Here is a 17,983-nt window from a genome sequence, read left to right on the forward strand (position 1 = left end):
GTCCGCCGCGCAGAAAGTCCGGGTTCAGTACCAAACTTTGGTCAAAATACCCCCATCACCCCTATGTACATCCTCTTTGTTGTAAGGGTCAAAATACCCCAATCGGCCCATATGAACACCCTCATCGTTGTAAGGGTCAAAATAGAGCTATCACCCCCCGTGAACACCCTCTTTGCTGTAAGGGTCAAAATACCCCAATCGGCCCATATGAACACCCTCATCGTTGTAAGGGTCAAAATAGAGCTATCACCCCTCGTGAACACCCTCTTTGTTGTAAGGGTCAAAATAGAGCTATCACCCCTCGTGAACACCCTCTTTGTTGTAAGGGTCAAAATACCCCAATCGGCCCATATGAACACCCTCATCGTTGTAAGGGTCAAAATAGAGCTATCACCCCTCGTGAACACCCTCTTTGTTGTAAGGGTCAAAATAGAGCTATCACCCCTCGTGAACACCCTTTTGTTGTAAGTGTCATCGAGCCCCATCACCTCTACAAACACCCTCATCGTTGTAAGGGTCAAAATAGCGCTATCACCCCTATGACCACCCTCTTTGATGTTAGGGTCCAAATACTCCAATCGGCCCATATGACCACCCTCTTTGTCAGCTCTCGTGAACACCCTCTTTGTTGTAAGTGTCAGTGTAGCCCCATCACTCCTATGTACACCCTCGTTTAAAAGGAAGATCATGTGGTAAGACCTTGCTGATGTGTGTCATTCTATCAACCACTAAACTGCCCTGCCGTGAGTATTTACAGACCGCTGTGGTCCCTCTGAAATTTTGCTGACTGCGGTGCAAATTCACATTCACTCGCCAAGCTCACTCTTGGTTTTTGGCGTCCTCGTCAATAGATTGGGATGGGACCACCTCCCATGGTGATCGAGGAGTTTCTAAAAGGGTACAAAGTAATATTTTGCCATGCATATATTGATTTGTTGATGTAGTTTTCAGACAGGGGAATGGGGGTTAGCTCATTACATACCGCGAACTATTTCGATCATGTTTGTGAGAAATAAAATCCAGTTTTAACTAAACATTTATCTTTCTTCTAGTTGAGAACCTTGCCTTCAAGAAGGAATCCTGGATTAACAGCAAACGTCATTACAAACGTCACATCCGGAACCAGGTCGCGGAAGGTCACGCGTCACGTGCGGTGGACGGTAGCCTTGACATCAACTTTCAGAGTTGCACCATCCTTGACAACCTCTACGGCGACAACCCCGTGTGGACGGTGGACCTTGGCACCAAACAGGCAGTGGCTGGAGTCATTATCTACACGTGGCAAGGACGAAACGGTCAGTTGACACGGGGCCCAGAATAGAGGTTTAGATGCCCAATACCAACGGTCAGTTGACACGGGCATAGAATTGGGGTTTACAGTCCCAGTACCAACGGTCAGTTGACACGGGGCCCAGACTAGGGGTTTAGAGGCCCAATACCAACGGTCAGTTGACACGGAGCCCAGACTAGGGGTTTAGAGACCCAATACCAACGGTCAGTTGACACGGGGCCCAGACTAGGGGTTTAGAGACCCAATACCAACGGTCAGTTGACACGGGGCCCAGACTAGGGGTTTAGAGACCCAATACCAACGGTCAGTTGACACGGGCATAGAATAAGAGTTTAGAGGATCAATACCAACGGTCAGTTGACACGGGGCCCAGAATAGGGGTTTATAGGATCAATACCAACGGTCAGTTGACACGGGGCCCAGACTAGGGGTTTTGAGGCCGATACCAACGGTCAGTTGACACGGGCATAGAATAGGGGTTTACAGTCCCAGTACCAACGATGTATTGTTCTTAAACCCATACCCTTGTCCATGTTCTTAAACGATTCCCGATCCAATCCCGTATGTGCACAATACGTATGTTGTGATGTACGTCAAAAAACCGACATGACAGAAGTTGTTTGTCCTATACAAGACTAAATCCTACAAAATACTGACTTCAGAATTTCGAATCAAATTATAAGATTACACTGACGCCTGGACAAACCGGACAAACACATGTCCTGACCCGGAATGCAAGGTTGCCGGATTAACGGGTTTTGGACTATGGAGGTTTCACCTCTGAATTTTTCTCCATACACTCGTTTTTCTCAAGTTCCATTGTTCCGATGTCACTAAATGAAAATATTAGAATCATGAGGCCTCGGAGATAGATTTTGCTCATCCGTTTCGCGAACACCTGGTGTGCCACTGTGGGTGTTCATGCTTTAATTTTAGCTCCTTTTTTATCGAGATGGAGCTACCCAAAGTTCCATCATCTACATGAATTATCGAGTTCAAGATGTAAAGACGTTTCCGCTGTACAAGAACCCTGACTCCATATTCGATTTATTCTCCTTCGCTTTAGAAATCATCCAAATGTCCTTTCAATCTCTTCTTTGCTTTCATCTTAAAAGTAGGTACCCTGAAAAGTGAGTGAGTGAGTTTGGTTTTACGCCGCTTTTAGCAATATTCCAGCAATATCACGGCGGGGGACACCAGAAATGGGCTTCACATATTGTACCCATGTCGGGAATCGAACCCGGGTCTTCGGCGTGACGAGCGAACGCTTTAACCACTAGGCTACCCGGCCGCCAAGGTACCCTGAAGAAGTTGAGCAAATTGGGTATAACAATTATAAAAGAATTTAGAAAATTGCAAGTTAAATTCTTAAAACATATGACACATTGTCTTTATGTTTTGATAAAATTGATATATTATATGTTATTCTTATGAATGATGAACCGAAAACGGCTTACACTGAAGTAAGGGGCGGTCGGGTAGCCTAGTGGTTAAAGCGTTCGCTCGTCACGCCGAAGACCCGGGTTCGATTCCCGACATGGGTACAATGTGTGAAGCCAGTTTCTGGTGTGCCCCCGCCCTGATATTGCTGGAATATTGCTAAAAGCGGTGTAAAACAATACTCACTTTCTACACTGAAGTAAAGTGCTTTTCTCCATTACTTTCAAGATATTAAAATAGAACCGTCAAAATATCTTCTTTCGCAGTCAGGGGTTAACATTCTTAACGTCATAATAGTCACAAGACGCGTTGAAAGTCATTGGAAAATGTTATAATCTGACTCTCTGTTCATTCACACTTACGATCGCCTCCGTGGTCTTGTGGTAGAGCGTCCGCCCGGAGAGCGGAAAGTCCGGGGTTCGGTTCTCGGCCGCGTCATGTCAAAAGACGTTAAAAGATGGTACTTGTTGTTACCCTGTCTGGCTCTCGGCATAAAGGGGCTAAAACAGGGACTGGTCGGCTCGGAGTCAGTATAATGTGTCTGAGTGGGGTATTCATGTTAAACTGCGGCATGGTATCTCAGTGAGCTAGCACTATAAATTGGCATGAGTCCGGACTAGTACCAGCAGCCACACACACACATACACGTGCATGCACGTCGCTATATAAGTGCAATAATCTTGGACGCGACGTTAAACCCAATTCGCCTCACCATTCACACTTAGAACTCACAGGTCATTGGACTTACTGCATGTTACATGCATGTAGCAAGTCGGAGCAGTTGTTTGAGTCGGTGATTTATATACCGTGTATCCCCATGAAGACTTTACACTAGGGTATGAAACTCCCAAAGTTTTCAGCCAGACCACAGGACTGGCTAGCTGAAATACTTGCCAGCCCTGACCAAAACCTGCCTGCCCACTATAATCATATGTTTCTCAGGATAATTTAATTAAAACTTTAAATCGAATTCATTGAACATGAAGTAAGGCAAGAAAAGAAATAGCAAACACTTTTTAGGTCAGATTTGTATTTAATATGCTAGAATACATCATGTAAATAATGCTTATTATCGGGAAATATTTAGAATATTTTTACATATGAAATATAACCCGACCGTCGGGCAGGGGGATTTGAAAATCTGGCAGCCCGAGTTGAAATCAACCCGTCTCGGACGGTCGGGCAGGCAGGTATTTCGAACACTGCTTTACACTCGTTTTATTGAGAATTCATCTGTGGGACATGTATATTAATTAATTTTCGATAATTTGATGATAATATTTATTTGTTACATTCCAGGAATTGACAAACGGCTTCCAGACGACGCTCCATTGTTTACTAACGAGAACGGAGGTAAGAGTGACACGTGTCTACTTTAATACTCTATGTTGGTAAAACGCATGATAAAACTAACCATGTTATTGCAACAAATATGGATAGTCACATGTAGATTTGTCCATGTCACCTGCTGGTGGCAGTGTCAAGGGTCTCGCTATATCCACAGTGCTGTTATTGGACTTGTTTCTAAATGTGTATCTTTGCCTCTTGACACATTCCGATAGACGGAGAGTCAACATGCTCCACCCCTCACCCACACTCGCACTCCCTCTCCCCTGCTCCCCCACCCCCATCAGCCCTTACAACACTCCTTGCCATCTGGCTGCTATATATTGCTTTCATAAGGAGTATTCATAAGGAGTAGTCTCCAACACATGAAGTTGATTTTCGCAGCTCTTCAGCGAGTCTTACAGTATGATCTCATGTAGTGATATTCCTGTCTTATTGTGAGGACGTCATCTGTGTGTTTTAACACCAAAACTGTCTCCATATCGCCTTACCCAGGAAAATAAACAGAACGAGCTGTTCAAATGCTGCCAGATTTAAGTACCATGGCCAGCCCGTCATCATTAGGGGACAATTGTTGGGGTATTTTCATAGTAAACCCATTTAGCCTGGGTGGGTGGGGACGCGACAAATACCTCGGCAAGTGTGGCAGGTGCGAGGTGGGTCCCCAGACGTTTGACCAATAGTAGAGGAGAAAGTGACGTTGGATATGAGTTCATGACATTACGACATGTATAAATGGAACTCTTTAATACAACCCCCTCACATTCCAACCATTACACATGAGGCCTCGTGATATACTCATGCTTCAGTTTTGTTGAGCGGACACTCGTCAATCCGATTCTTTTTTCCATTCCAACCATTACAAACGAGGCCTAGTAATATACTCATGCTTTAGTTTTGTTGAGCGGACACCCGTCAATCCGAATTTCGGTCACATTCCAACCATCACAAATGAAACCTAGTGCTATACCCACGCTCCTGTTGTGTTGAGCGGACACTCGGTAAACCGGAATTTGTTACACCAAACTGTCGGTACTTAAGGTTCTGTTTGATGTAGGTAGTCAATGTATGTAAAAGGTTCAGTTTCGTTGCTTACCCTTTTCGCGAACAGCTGGTGTCATCACTGATTTTCAGTGATCATTCATATAATTTTCACAGCTATTTTGCCTTTTTCGCCCAATGGAATCTGTTCCTCAGCACTTGAGGTTATATATATATTTGATAACAAGGCCTTAGGCTTGGGAAATCGACAGCAGCGCAACATACGCCACATTGTTTTAGGAATTTGTACAGATGGTTTGAACACACACTATTTGTCGGTAGCGGTGGTTTGATTTGCAAAGAGGTGTTTTGATGGTGATTTTTTTAATTAAGGAGAAAAGAGTAGCCTGGAGTTCGGGACAGTACAAGCAGGTGCACGATGCACTGCTACAAACTATCGGTGATATTGTATAACTGCTGGCAGATTTGTGTATAAGAACGAGCGTGGTCGTGGGCGAGGGGTATGCACGTGCGTGTGTTTTAATGGCGGCGGTGTATTGAAAATACATTACAGCGTGGTAGGACCATCGACGGAAGGGACAGATTAACCGTCTTTAAAGTGACACTTAAGACGCTGATTCGGTTCACATGGTGTAATGGGTGGTCCGAGAACGGAGTAACAATGTGGTCGAGTCATGAGAAGTAGTCTTCGATGGAGCCTTGACCCAGAATAACGTTGTCGCCTTCATCATCAACTGTGCACAGATCCATCACCTAGATTGTTGTAAGAATATGTTTAACTCTTCATCTCCGCTTAGGATGGAGCCACGGTAGTTATGCAGACTGGCATATGTAGCCTCCTTTGCCTATATAGAGAATCCTGAATCACTACAGCTCTCCAAAAATACTGTTTTATTGTCTTGCTGATAGAAACGGCTACTCAACGTTAACATACGTTTCTCTAACAACACATTCTGGTACTCCACTAGTCTAAATAAACCATCCCCTTGAACGCGGGACGCGAAATAATTTTGTTTTAATTTGTGCAGTTCCAACGATCGCGACAGTGCCGCGAAATATTCGCGTCGCGATCGAGGGGAAGGTTGTTTTGCGCAGTAGTGTACATACCTCGTAGGAAGATAAAGGACGTTCTCCGCGTGTGTTTGTTATCTCTCGCTTAAAACGCACGTAACACAGCTAATGACTCCCTCTCATTACAGCCCGTATTTCACGGGTTTGTGTATATTTTCTAATGATACAAGGCTTTCCATAAGGTGTTGTCCTAAACATGCAACTATAGGTAAACACGGTGCATGCTAAATCACGTTTCCTGATTCAGCCCTGCTGCAGTGTAAACACGGCATTCCGCTCTGCACCCCATATGCCAAGTACCCCGACCCCACAGGAATAAAATTCAGCGCCGGTACAAAGTTGTTGTCCTTAACATGGGATGGGTAGCCGTACAGGGACAGGCGTAGGTTTAAACAACCTACACAGTACGCTGGTTGTGCGTGTCGACGATGATGTAAATACAGACGTTGCTGTCGTCATGGTAGCGTGTAAGGTTTATCCTACTATATGGCTGTCGATCTGGCATCTGTAAGGGACCGTATCATGATTGTTTTGATCATTTCTAACTTAATATTTATTTCTTAATCGGAAAGAAAGTTCAATACTATTTTTGATATTCAATCGATTTCACATCATTATCAGATTTATATTTTCATAATAGATATTTTCAGATAAATATTAATATACTTTCGTTTTTGTTGTATTAACACAAATTATTTCTGATTCCTTTAATTATACCAAATCATCTATTCACCCGCCCCCCGTGAAGATCCGGGATAGAATTGGTCAGACACCCATGCTTGTAAGAGGCGACTAACGGGATCGGGTGGTCAGGTTCCGTGACTTGGTTGATGCATGTCATCGTGTCCCAATTGCAGCGTTAAACAACAAACAAACAATATGAAACTATTCACTCGCACGTGCACACAATGGGAGATATCGTCAAGTCGATAATACAAAATAATTGTACAAAACTCAAAGAAAGTTCAAAAATACTTTTGATATTCATTACAATCGATTTTACATTATAGTAAGATTTATGTTTTCGCAACGTTTCAAATGAATATCAGTCTACTTTTCATTTTCGTTACATTAACACATATCCTTTCTTGTTACTTTCAATTCAACTCATTCACCTATTCACCCGCACGTGCTACTATGGCGGATATATCGCTAGTGCGAACAAGTCGATCATATAAAATATTCCACAAAACTCGGAATTCTACAGATCCAAGACCAGCCCCGATTAGCATTCTAATGCCCCGCTTCGGGCATCGAGCCTATGATTATCTCTGTAAGTACTGGAAGATTTAATACCAAATTGGCGGTAGCGAATGCCACCCTATAACGTAAATGCTATTGACAGTATAATGGTTCGATTACTCCCCAGCTATATTGCTATAACCGAGCGCGACAATCCACCTGAGGTTTATTGGCTAACGGTAATGGATACATTATACGTGCAGTTAGGCTACATTACGAGGGGCACGAGGGGTGGGCGCACAGGGTTTAATTTGAATCTTGGTACTCATGTGTTAACGTGCTTGGTACGAGCAGAGAGTCATTGTTCGACTGAATGCTGCTTTAGATTATCTGTTTTTCTGTTCTGTGTAGTTTTGCGGATATATCTTTGATTATTATGTTGCGTTCGAGTTGGATTTACAAGGCTTAATATTGATACCGGGAGATACCACACAATTCCAAAATCTGAGTGAGTGAGTTGGGTTTAACGCCGCTTTTAACATTATTCCAGTTATATCACGGCGTGTCAGCTTAATGTGGGAGAAAAGCCCGAAGTGATGCAGGTCTAAGACGTTACCACTTCGGTGAAACCCACGAGCACGGGTATGGTGCTGACAAACCTAGAAACATAATTTGGGCGAACCGGGATTCGAACCCACAATCATAGGTTTCTGGCGTGCCCAAGGGACGCAACTCTGCACAGCGAATTGCGGCGCCTTAGACGACTGGGCCACCCGTGCCCCCCCCCCCCCCCCCCCCCCCCCCCCCTCTGAAATATTATGTGCACATTGTAACATAAACAATATCAAAGATCTGTAGTATTTCACTAGTCTGTCATGCAGACCCTGAAACAAATATATCCAATACAGTCCATGCAAGTGTAGAATATTTGGCAAGTCTTGATTACTGCACTATAAGGAATGAGGAAAGTCTCTGGTGAATTCAACTCATTTCACCTTTATAGTTTTGCGACCGGGTTCCGTCTTAGCGCAAACGGGCATATCTAAAACAATTGTCAACTCGTTGCGTAATGGTTCACATATATTTCCCCATATATTATATATATTTCAGATGCAATTTAAAGCACACCTGGACATGCGAAATTATACAGTATGATTGAACACATTTAACTGTGTCTTGGGTACATTTCTAGATGCAAGACATATGTAAAATCAAAAAATATTTCTGAGGGATTCTTTGATGAACAACTTGAAATCATACGAGCATTCTGATTGGTTTACGGAAAGGGGCGAGTGGTGACGAATGCCCTTTTTGTATGAACCTGCAATGACGCACATGTTTTACAGTGATTGATAACTGAGAATGCGACATGCACGCTGGCTTAACTGTTTGTGTGTTTAAAGAACATCAAATAATGCCCTCTTTGTAAGTACAATTTTGAAAATATCATGAAAACCCACCGCTATTGAGCCCCACCCTAATGAAGTAACCACGCCTATGCTTATACGATGGCGCCGGTAGCATAAGGGGGTGGAGATTCTAGGGACGGGGGTCCACTTACATGGATGACCATTTCATTTGTTATAGGGGTCAGGCAAGGGTCACTGAATTGAATTAATACATTTCGAAAGGGAAAGAAACAATCCCCAGACGAATTAATTGTTTTCGGATTAAAGTCGGGGGCTGATCAGTTCAATCTAGCTGTGTGTCTCCCTGGTCAATCTGTGACCGATTTATCTATCGTGATGTAGATCTTAAGTAAACTTTAGCACACCTGACAATCTAGCTCGTTTAATCCTGGTGATCACTTCATTGGGTAGCCAGCGTCCCCTCTAGGTGATGAAATAACTGCTTATGTAATTTATCACTGCCACCAGACGAAAAACCTGTAAACACGGTGATCTGTTAATGTCCATTAGGTCCCGGCCCACGGGTCATCTAGATTGCATCAAAGATCTTGGCCCTTAAATGTCCTTAATTATTTCTGACGTTTCCGTGTCACGAAGTTGAGCATTGATAAAACGTTTGATTTTTTGTTAAAGTCATTAAACAAGGCAGCCGGCGGGATTTTGTTATAACCGATTAATTTACAATTATTTAAATTGTCTAAGGCTGTATCAGTGTCCTATTGAAAGTAATTATTTTACACATAGGGGTAGAATAATAACTTTCCAATATTTGCACATGTGCATTTAGCTATTCCAATGCTGATTGGTCAGTTGAAGCCTTGATACGTCACAGTGCTTCATTGTTGAGAAAAAATCGATATGACGTCATCCATTGTTCATGACGTCACAAATTGAGTACATGACGTCATCTGAACAGTAGTCTGCCTTCAGTGAAGTTTTTCTGTAGGGTTGACATTTCTACATTTTCTCTCATGAAATATCAATGAGCAATATATTGAGTCACCATTTATTCAATCGGGACAGCTAATAACTTGTCGGTTATAAATAGCACACAATGAGAATATAATTCTAATGTAGTACTACCTTGATCCTTTGATCTGAGTATCATTAAAACCATGATTTTTATGTGTTTTATTTCATCATTTCTACAAACCATGTCATAAGTTAAACAAGGAAAGATAACCCGTTAAAATCCGGACAGTTAACATTCGTTATACTGATTTGTGAACCGGACTTTTTACCGTACGCCACCAACATTAAATGATCACACTGAAGGAGAAATATCCATACACGTTTTAAATAACCCAAAATGAAACCCATGTTTAACACTTCTTGTAGGCTATCATTCTCAAGTCAGTCATATCTCTCGGGACTACATATTCGTGTTTTCGCTACTACAACCAAATACTTTGGTCATTCATCAGCGATGCTACCACGGCTCCTTGTCGTTACTAGGGACCAAGAGGCAATGTATCACGTCTTCAAACACAGACCAATTAACATAATGGCTTGCTAATGTCAGAGATAGAGAGAAAAATGATCCGGGAGTTAAAGAGTTCATTCCGAGCCAGAGGCCCCTTCACTTGAAAAAGTCTCATCAGATATGTTTGTAAGCCACTGATAAGGGATGAGTCAGCAATTTAGGTTGAAACTCATTTTATGCTGAACCAGTCTGTACGTTTACACTTGCATAATTGCTTATATTTCAATGTATAATCTTGGTACATATTGAGCATCTACTCAGGTGTTCAATTGGAATGGTTGTCTTCCGATTCGTCTTGTAGACGTGGTTGAATTATCATGGCCCCGTTCCTCAAAGCGATCTTAGCGCTTCGGCTGTCTAAATATATATATATGTTAGGGAATTACGACGGTATTAGCGCTAACATCGCTTTGTGGAACGGCGCCTAGGGATACTGACGTCCACTACTGAAGTGGCTTTGAATTTTTTAGCAGTTAAGTGCTCTGGCTTTATACTTCTGAAACCATCATTTTTAAAGGTTATTGGTTGGCCCATGTGTTCACGTTAATCTGATGCTATGTGTTGACACCGGTTTATTTTAAGTCTGCGTGTTTGACTACAGGGCAATGCAACATGCAATTGGAACCATGTATTAAACTTCGCGGAAGATAACAGCAAATACCCTCCATGTGTTGTCATGGTAACTTATCTGCCCTGTTTGTTTCAGAGCAACAAGAAGGTACGTCCTTCCAGGAATACATGAAGAATCTGGACAAGTTGGTTGTGTACGTGGACGAAAAACTCAAAGACGAAGACGATTCCTACGCGTCCGGCAACATGTGCAACTACGTCAGCAGCCTCAACAACGCTTTGTTTGAGAAGAAACTCATTCTACAGTGCATCAGGCGACATGTTGGGCGTTATGTCCTGATCGAGGCTTGGGGGGTCCCCAATTCTTGGAGTAGACTCTTCAGTGCAGTTCTGTGCGAGGTTCAAGTTTTCAGTTAGTGTGACGTCATTATGACGTCATTGTGACATCAGAGACAATGGTGATAATGCTGACTGACGTTCTATGACGAAGGAGGAGGGTAAAGACTGTTCTATTGTGATCTCTGCGGGTCGTGACGTTTATAGTGAGTGTGTTCAAATCATGCTTCCTGCTTCAAAGACATGTCTGTGAGGAGGTTGTATAACGGAAGTGTTGACTTACCTCCCTTGTCATAAGGGAGGGGTTATTATTTCACAAGCCGTGATGGTTTGTCAAATGAGCTCGCAAGTGACTGAGAGCGGGACTCGCACAGTGCCCCTACGCTGTAGTGTGACCCGTGGCAAAGACGCTTCAAAGCGGTTGTACCGTAGATACACATTATTAAGGATCGTCATGGAAAAGACATAATTCACATGTTGAAAATAACTTGTCCCTCAGTAGACACAAACGTATATGGGCGACGGTAGGGTAAAGTTGACGTTGCTCGGGAAGATCCAAATCTTGCATAAACAGAAGCGAACTGCGACTTTTGTGATAGTGTGCAAGGTAGGAGGACGATGTCAGCGGAGACATCTTGTCGCCTTGATGGATGGCGAGTTGATATCGTATTCAATGTTACTTACAGCTGCGATTCGGTGGGGCAACGTGAGTTTAGTTTAGTTGAAATTAAAATTTATGCTAAAAATTGTGATATTTGTTTTATGAAATCAAAATGATTAGAAACTTAGTTTTGGCAGTCAAATATTCATATCAATTCCTGATAACAAGGAATATTTTTCGTTTAAATGCAAAATAAGTATTTACAAATTCAAAAGATTATTTTCCACGCTAAAAGGTATTTATGTAATCACATAAATCTTGCTACCTTGATGATTACCTAAAAATATATGTTTTGACTCATTTAAAAAAATATAGTTACACAACTTTGGGGCGTTCCCCCAAAACAACGCCCCATCCAAGCCATGTTGCCCCACTGCAAAACATCTTATAGATATTATGAAGCAAGTACAGGCATGTATGTTCATCCAAAGCAGTGCCATCGTTTCCATAGTAACGCATTTCATATTGAAAAATTAGAAGGAACCTCATTTTGTTGTAATTTCATAGCACTGCCAGTAATCTTGACTTTGTATATAACGATCTAAGTGTTCCTAGTACTCGGCTCCGAGGGAAATGATCACCGAACCGGTTTTACGAATGGATAATCTTGGGACAGGTTAGAAGATACAATTATCACGAAACGATGGGTACGGGGGGAGTTTCAGGGAAGCTGGGATCATTCGCTATTACTCGTGTTATTCCGGGACGAGCCGAATGGCGATTTGCGGAAACGTGCGAGTGGTGACGAACGGGGAGACTGGAGGAATTTGGAAAGGGGTGACGGATGTCTTTAGTCAGGAAACATGATATCAGTGACCAACATTTGTCCATAGTAACGTTTGGATTCGTAAACATTTCAAAATTTGACAGTTGAAAAAGAAAAACACTTTCTGAAACGGTTATTCAGAATCTTCTCCGATGAATCCTTCCCCGAATTGAATGTCCTGCTCTACAAAAGACAAAGGTCCCCAATTTCAAATGTGCTGGCAAATTCAAGGGTAGTTAACTTCCATGCGAAACCGGTTCACTGATTCTTTTCTTGGTGTATGGTTGTTTGAGCTCTGGCAGTTCAGTACACCCGTTATTTATTTTCAGTGTACATAATACTGCTTGAAATAGAGGTCTTCCCCTCACTCGGACTGACCGAATGTTGTATAAAGCATACCCCTGTATTCAGTAAGTGTATAGTATCTATGCAATTCATCCCGCAATTGTTATTGTTACCAGGGATACTTTCAGGTTGCTTGGCAACGAGTGACGTCATGAACTAATGACGTCACCACTTAAGAAATGGTCATGGAATATATCCAGGGGTGTAATTCTGTTGAGGCAGTGTTGAAGAGAAGCCATTTTCTCATTGACGCCAACGGCTTAAGAATCACGTGATTAAGGAATCACACGTTGCCTAGCAACAACCTTCCATGACGGATAGTTGGTAAGGATATAGAGGTAGACAGTTCCCGTGGTAGGTTGTGTAACGATTGTTGTTGTTTTTGTTGTTATTGTTACAACACTCTATAAGTGTTCGTTATTCTTGAAAATACCAAAATGAACTTTGAAAAAAACGTCCTCATAACTTACAAACTTCTTGACGTGTGGGGATGATATATTTGAACTAAACTCCATCAAGTCTTCGACAAATTCTCTACCTCAGCCGTCTTGGCTTACCTTAGTAACACTGGGAGTATTGCTTAGTAGCTTCAGTACCGGAAACTGGCGTCTATGCCCCAAGGTCATAGGTCATATCACAAGGTCATAGGTCAAATCTCAAGGACAGGTCAAATCTCAAGGTCATAGGTCAAGGTTCATATCTTGAAGCGGTTCTAGATTCTGTTAAGTGTGGATAACAGGAGTAGAACTATACTAACCGCTACAGCCAATGAACTGTAGCGTAAAATACACCCCATGGCAAAGAAGAGGTTCCCCACACTTTCCCATGCGCCGTCTACAGTGTCTTATTTAATTAATGTTAAGCCGTGTGGAGTGTTACAAAAGTTTGACCGTTTCTGTTATTGATGTCGTTATGGACCTTGGTCGTTTTTTAATTCAATTGGATACATCCTGCGAGGTGTCAATGTATCCATTAAATGGACCTTGATGTACACATATCCATTTACGTCAAATGATTGGATACCTCGTTTCCACTTTGTAAGTACGTGTAGATATTCAGGGTGAAACATCAATCTCATTAAAATCAGATCTTAGTTCTTGCTACCGCTAAACAAAGATCTGAGGACATCCCATTACGGGTCACGTCAGACCGACCTCGCGCGAACATTGACCGACCAATGGAATGACCAATCAGAAGGCAGCTTTCTCTTGCTTTACGGCACAAATTTCAAATTGGCGACTACGCTTCGGAGCATATTCTGACAAATTCTCGATTAAAAATTTGAAACCCGAACAAAAAAACATCCTTGAATGACTAATAGATGGTCTAGATTGTAAGGATTCAGTCGTTAAACCCGTAACTATCGTTCGGAATACCCCATGTTAAAGTTTTCGAGATTGCATGATTAGAAATCACATTCCGACTGTCACATTCATAATCTGGTAAGCAACGCACTGATTGGTCGGATGAAAGGTCGTTCTGACGTGACCCCTAATGGGATGTCTTCAGATCTTTGTTTAGCGGTAGCGAGAACTAAGAACTGATTTTAATGAGATTGGGTGAAAAATATTCTGTGAAAATGCTGACTTTTTGACGGACGTTGAACCTAGATAGTATAAATTATCTAAGATTCTTTTGTAGACGAAAACAAAGGCATTTGTGACTGACCGGTAGTTTAGACAGACACACCCTGACAATGTCCGCGGTACGTGCTTAGCATTAGAGCCAGGTCTAGTGACAATGATAAGTGAATAACTATTAAAATAGGCTTTTCGAAACACAATCTGAATAATTTATTCAGACCCGTGCTTTTTAGCTATTTTTTAGATCGGATCAAAACAATGCCAAAGAATACATTTACCTTAGGTTGTCTGATATATGAATCGTTTAAATATTTTTTATTATTTAGAATGTGAGGTTAAAGTTGAACTCATAATCATCATCAAATTATAATCATGTGTACAATAATAATACGATAATCGATTGTAAGAAAGCTATAATTGTAGCAGTTGGTATATTTGATATTTGAGAGGTCTGAATGTAGCCAAGTAGGCCTCCGACACTGAAACCAGGTTTATTTATTATGTATATGTTTGTCGGCGGCAGCCGGACAGAAGGGTTGCCAGCCTAGAAGATATATGTTGATATACGATCTTATGGTAATTTAATGGCAACCTCGTTCTGTATATCGTTGCCATGACAACTCTAACACTTGTACAATTGTACTTCATTACAAAATAAAACTTTAAATTACAGTTAATATTTTGTTGTTATTGGTGATAATGTGATGTAAGCTGGGGGATGTAGAGTCGACGAAATAAATACAAATTTAAACAAAGCCATTTCCATAATCATAAGTACCATAATGATAATCATAATCAAGAGTCCCTTGTACGATTCTGACTACACCATAAGGATGTATTTATGAATCAGTCTCAGATAGTAATAATACCATGTGTTCGCCTAAAGGTGCCTGAGACACCCAGGGTCAGTCAGGTAGCCAATTGAATAAAGTGTTCGCTCGACACCCCGAAGACCAAGGTTTGATTCCCGACATTGGTAGAATGTGTGAAGCCCATTTCTGGTGTCCCGTGATATTGCTGGAATATCGTTAAAGCGGCGTAAAACCATATTCACTCACTGTGGCACCCGTCACCCATGCAAAGGCAATTGTTTACCTGATTAAAACATGGAAACATATGGTACTAGTCAAAATGATGTCATTGATGCCTCAACTTTGGAAAAGTCCTCCACATGTCTACCCTAAAACTTGCCAAAAATGGCAGCACCCCAAGAAACCCTTCTGAAACTGGTGTGAGGTGAGGTGAAATTGGGTTTAACGTCGCGTCCAAGATTATTTCACTTTTTAGCGACGTGCATGCACAGGTGTGTGTGTGTGTGTGGCTGATTGTACTAGTCCGGACTGATGCCGATTTATAGTGCTAGCACACTGAGATACCATGCCGCAGTTTAACATGAATATCCCACTGTTTATATTTTGTTTGTTTGTTGTTTGACGCCGCACTTCGCAATATTACAGCTATATGACGGCGACCTGTAAATAATCGAGTGATTGACACCATCACACGGGCTTTGAAGTTTAGCCTCGTAAAAGTAAAAGTGTCTGCTCATCACGCCTAGCATGGTCCAGTGCCCGACATTGGTACAATGTGTGTAGGCCTTGCCTTGCGTCCTCACTCACTCACTCACCCACCCACCCACTCACTCACTCACTCACTCACTCACTCACTCACTCACTCACTGTGCAGAGTTGTGTCCCTTGGGCACGCCAGGAATTTATGATAGTGTTCGAATTTGCGGTTCGCCCCGATTATGTTTCAAGGTTTGTCAGCCCCATACCCATGCCTGTGGTTTCACCAAAGTGAAACTTAGTTATGTGACTTGTCTCTGTTTTGGGGTGACGCACGAACGAGATTACTTCCACAGTATCATCACGACTTCGTCGACACTGACGTTTTAAAGAGGACGGGTACGATAAATCCGAAATACAAAAATTATAGATGGTATAAGCGCCAATAACTGTGACAACTTTCACACGTAACTGGAAGGTAACAAGACACCTGACAGTGAAGTGTCTCGTCTGGCCAACTAAACCAGTGGTTGAGCGCATGAACAAGCATCACTGTGCTACGGCACGTTGACCAGCAACATATTGTATGTTCAGTATGTGTGTGTGTGTGTGTGTGTGTGTGTGTGTGTGTGTGTGCTTGTACTAGTCTGGACTAACGCTGTCTTTCTACTTTGCCAGCCCACTGAGATACCACGCCTAACCACCCGTGAAGATTCCGGGGTAGAATAGGTCTTCAGCAACCCATGCTTGCCGTAAAAGGTGACTAGGCTTGTCGTAAAAGGCGACTAACGGGATCGGGTGGTCAGGCTCGCTGACTTGGTTGATGCATGTCATCGATCTCAATTGCGTGGATCGATGCTCATGATATCAATCACTGGATTGTTTGGTCCAGATTCGATTATTTACAGACCGCCGTCATATAGCTAGAATATTGCTGAGAGCGGCGTTAAACAACAAACAAACAAACCAACCAACCACGCCTAACTTTTAACATGGATATCACACTCAGTCTTAGCACTCTCCGAGCCGACCAGCGTTTTTTGTAAACGCCAAGCGCCAAGCAAGGCAACAACAAGTATTATCTTCAACGTCGTTTGATATGACGCGCCTGGGGACAGAACCCAGACCTTCCGCTCTGCAGACAGTCGCTCTAACCACAAGCTCAGGTTGCGCCAGACTAACCACAGACAATGAAATCTCAAACGCAACTTATTGGCAGGGACGTAGTCTAGTGGGTAGCGCGCTAGCTCGTCACATATGTACCTGGTTCGATTCTTAACATGGTTTACGCCGATCTCGGTCAGTACCTACTCATGTATGCACCGCATCTGTTTTGAGACTCGAATACTCTAAGTAATGGTGAAATAATCAATTCAATCTCTTACACTACTGGGGGCACGGGTGGCCCAGTCGCGTCCCTTGCGAGTTGCGTCCCTTGGGCACGCCAGAAACCTATGATTGTGGGTTCGAATCCCGGTTCGCCCCGATTAAGTTTCTAGGTTTGTCAGCACCATACCCGTGCTCGTGGGTTTCACCGAAGTGGTAAACGTCTGAGACCTGCATCACTTCGGGCTTTCCTCCCACATAAAGCTTACACGCAGCGATATAACTGGAATACTGTTAAAAACGGCGTTAAACCCAACTCACTCACTCACTCACTCTTACACTACTAGCAACTATATAACAAGAATGATACTAGGAGGACATTATCCGCCACGCACGAAAACCCCAGAATTATAGCTGAAGTAAACGAGTTAATATTTCAAATGTATGGATCGAAACGGCATGTCACAATTAAAAACTGCCTGTCTTTGATCTTAGCTTATGGTTTTCGTTAACCATATTCAAAAGATTACAGCTATTATTTCACTGTAAAATGTGAAAGTCAATTAAAGATCCACAAATGTATAACCAGCGACAAAGGGTGGAGTCGTAGGTACGATCAAAATAATTGGCAAAATCCTTGGCCGTTCTACCGGGATTAACACG

General features: G+C 42.5%; 1 protein-coding gene across 4 annotated transcripts in view; it reads left to right on the forward strand.

Annotated features, from left to right (window-relative positions):
- The window catches only part of LOC124112912 (lactadherin-like), a 124,142-nt gene extending 110,316 nt beyond the window's left edge, over positions 1 to 13,826 (forward strand). For all 4 annotated transcript variants that reach the window (XM_046473099.2, XM_046473101.2, XM_048386692.1 and 1 more), the window contains 3 exons: positions 1,053 to 1,295; positions 4,031 to 4,084; positions 10,932 to 13,826. In XM_046473099.2, coding sequence (XP_046329055.1) covers positions 1,053 to 1,295; positions 4,031 to 4,084; positions 10,932 to 11,212 — 578 coding nt within the window. In that variant the 3' untranslated portion in view covers positions 11,213 to 13,826. The remainder of the gene's footprint in view (positions 1 to 1,052; positions 1,296 to 4,030; positions 4,085 to 10,931) is intronic.
- The last annotated feature ends 4,157 nt before the right edge of the window (positions 13,827 to 17,983 follow it).

The sequence above is a fragment of the Haliotis rufescens genome, unplaced genomic scaffold (genome assembly GCF_023055435.1).
Source record: "Haliotis rufescens isolate VD_foot unplaced genomic scaffold, xgHalRufe1.0.p SCAF_6, whole genome shotgun sequence".
Classification (NCBI taxonomy): domain Eukaryota; kingdom Metazoa; phylum Mollusca; class Gastropoda; order Lepetellida; family Haliotidae; genus Haliotis; species Haliotis rufescens.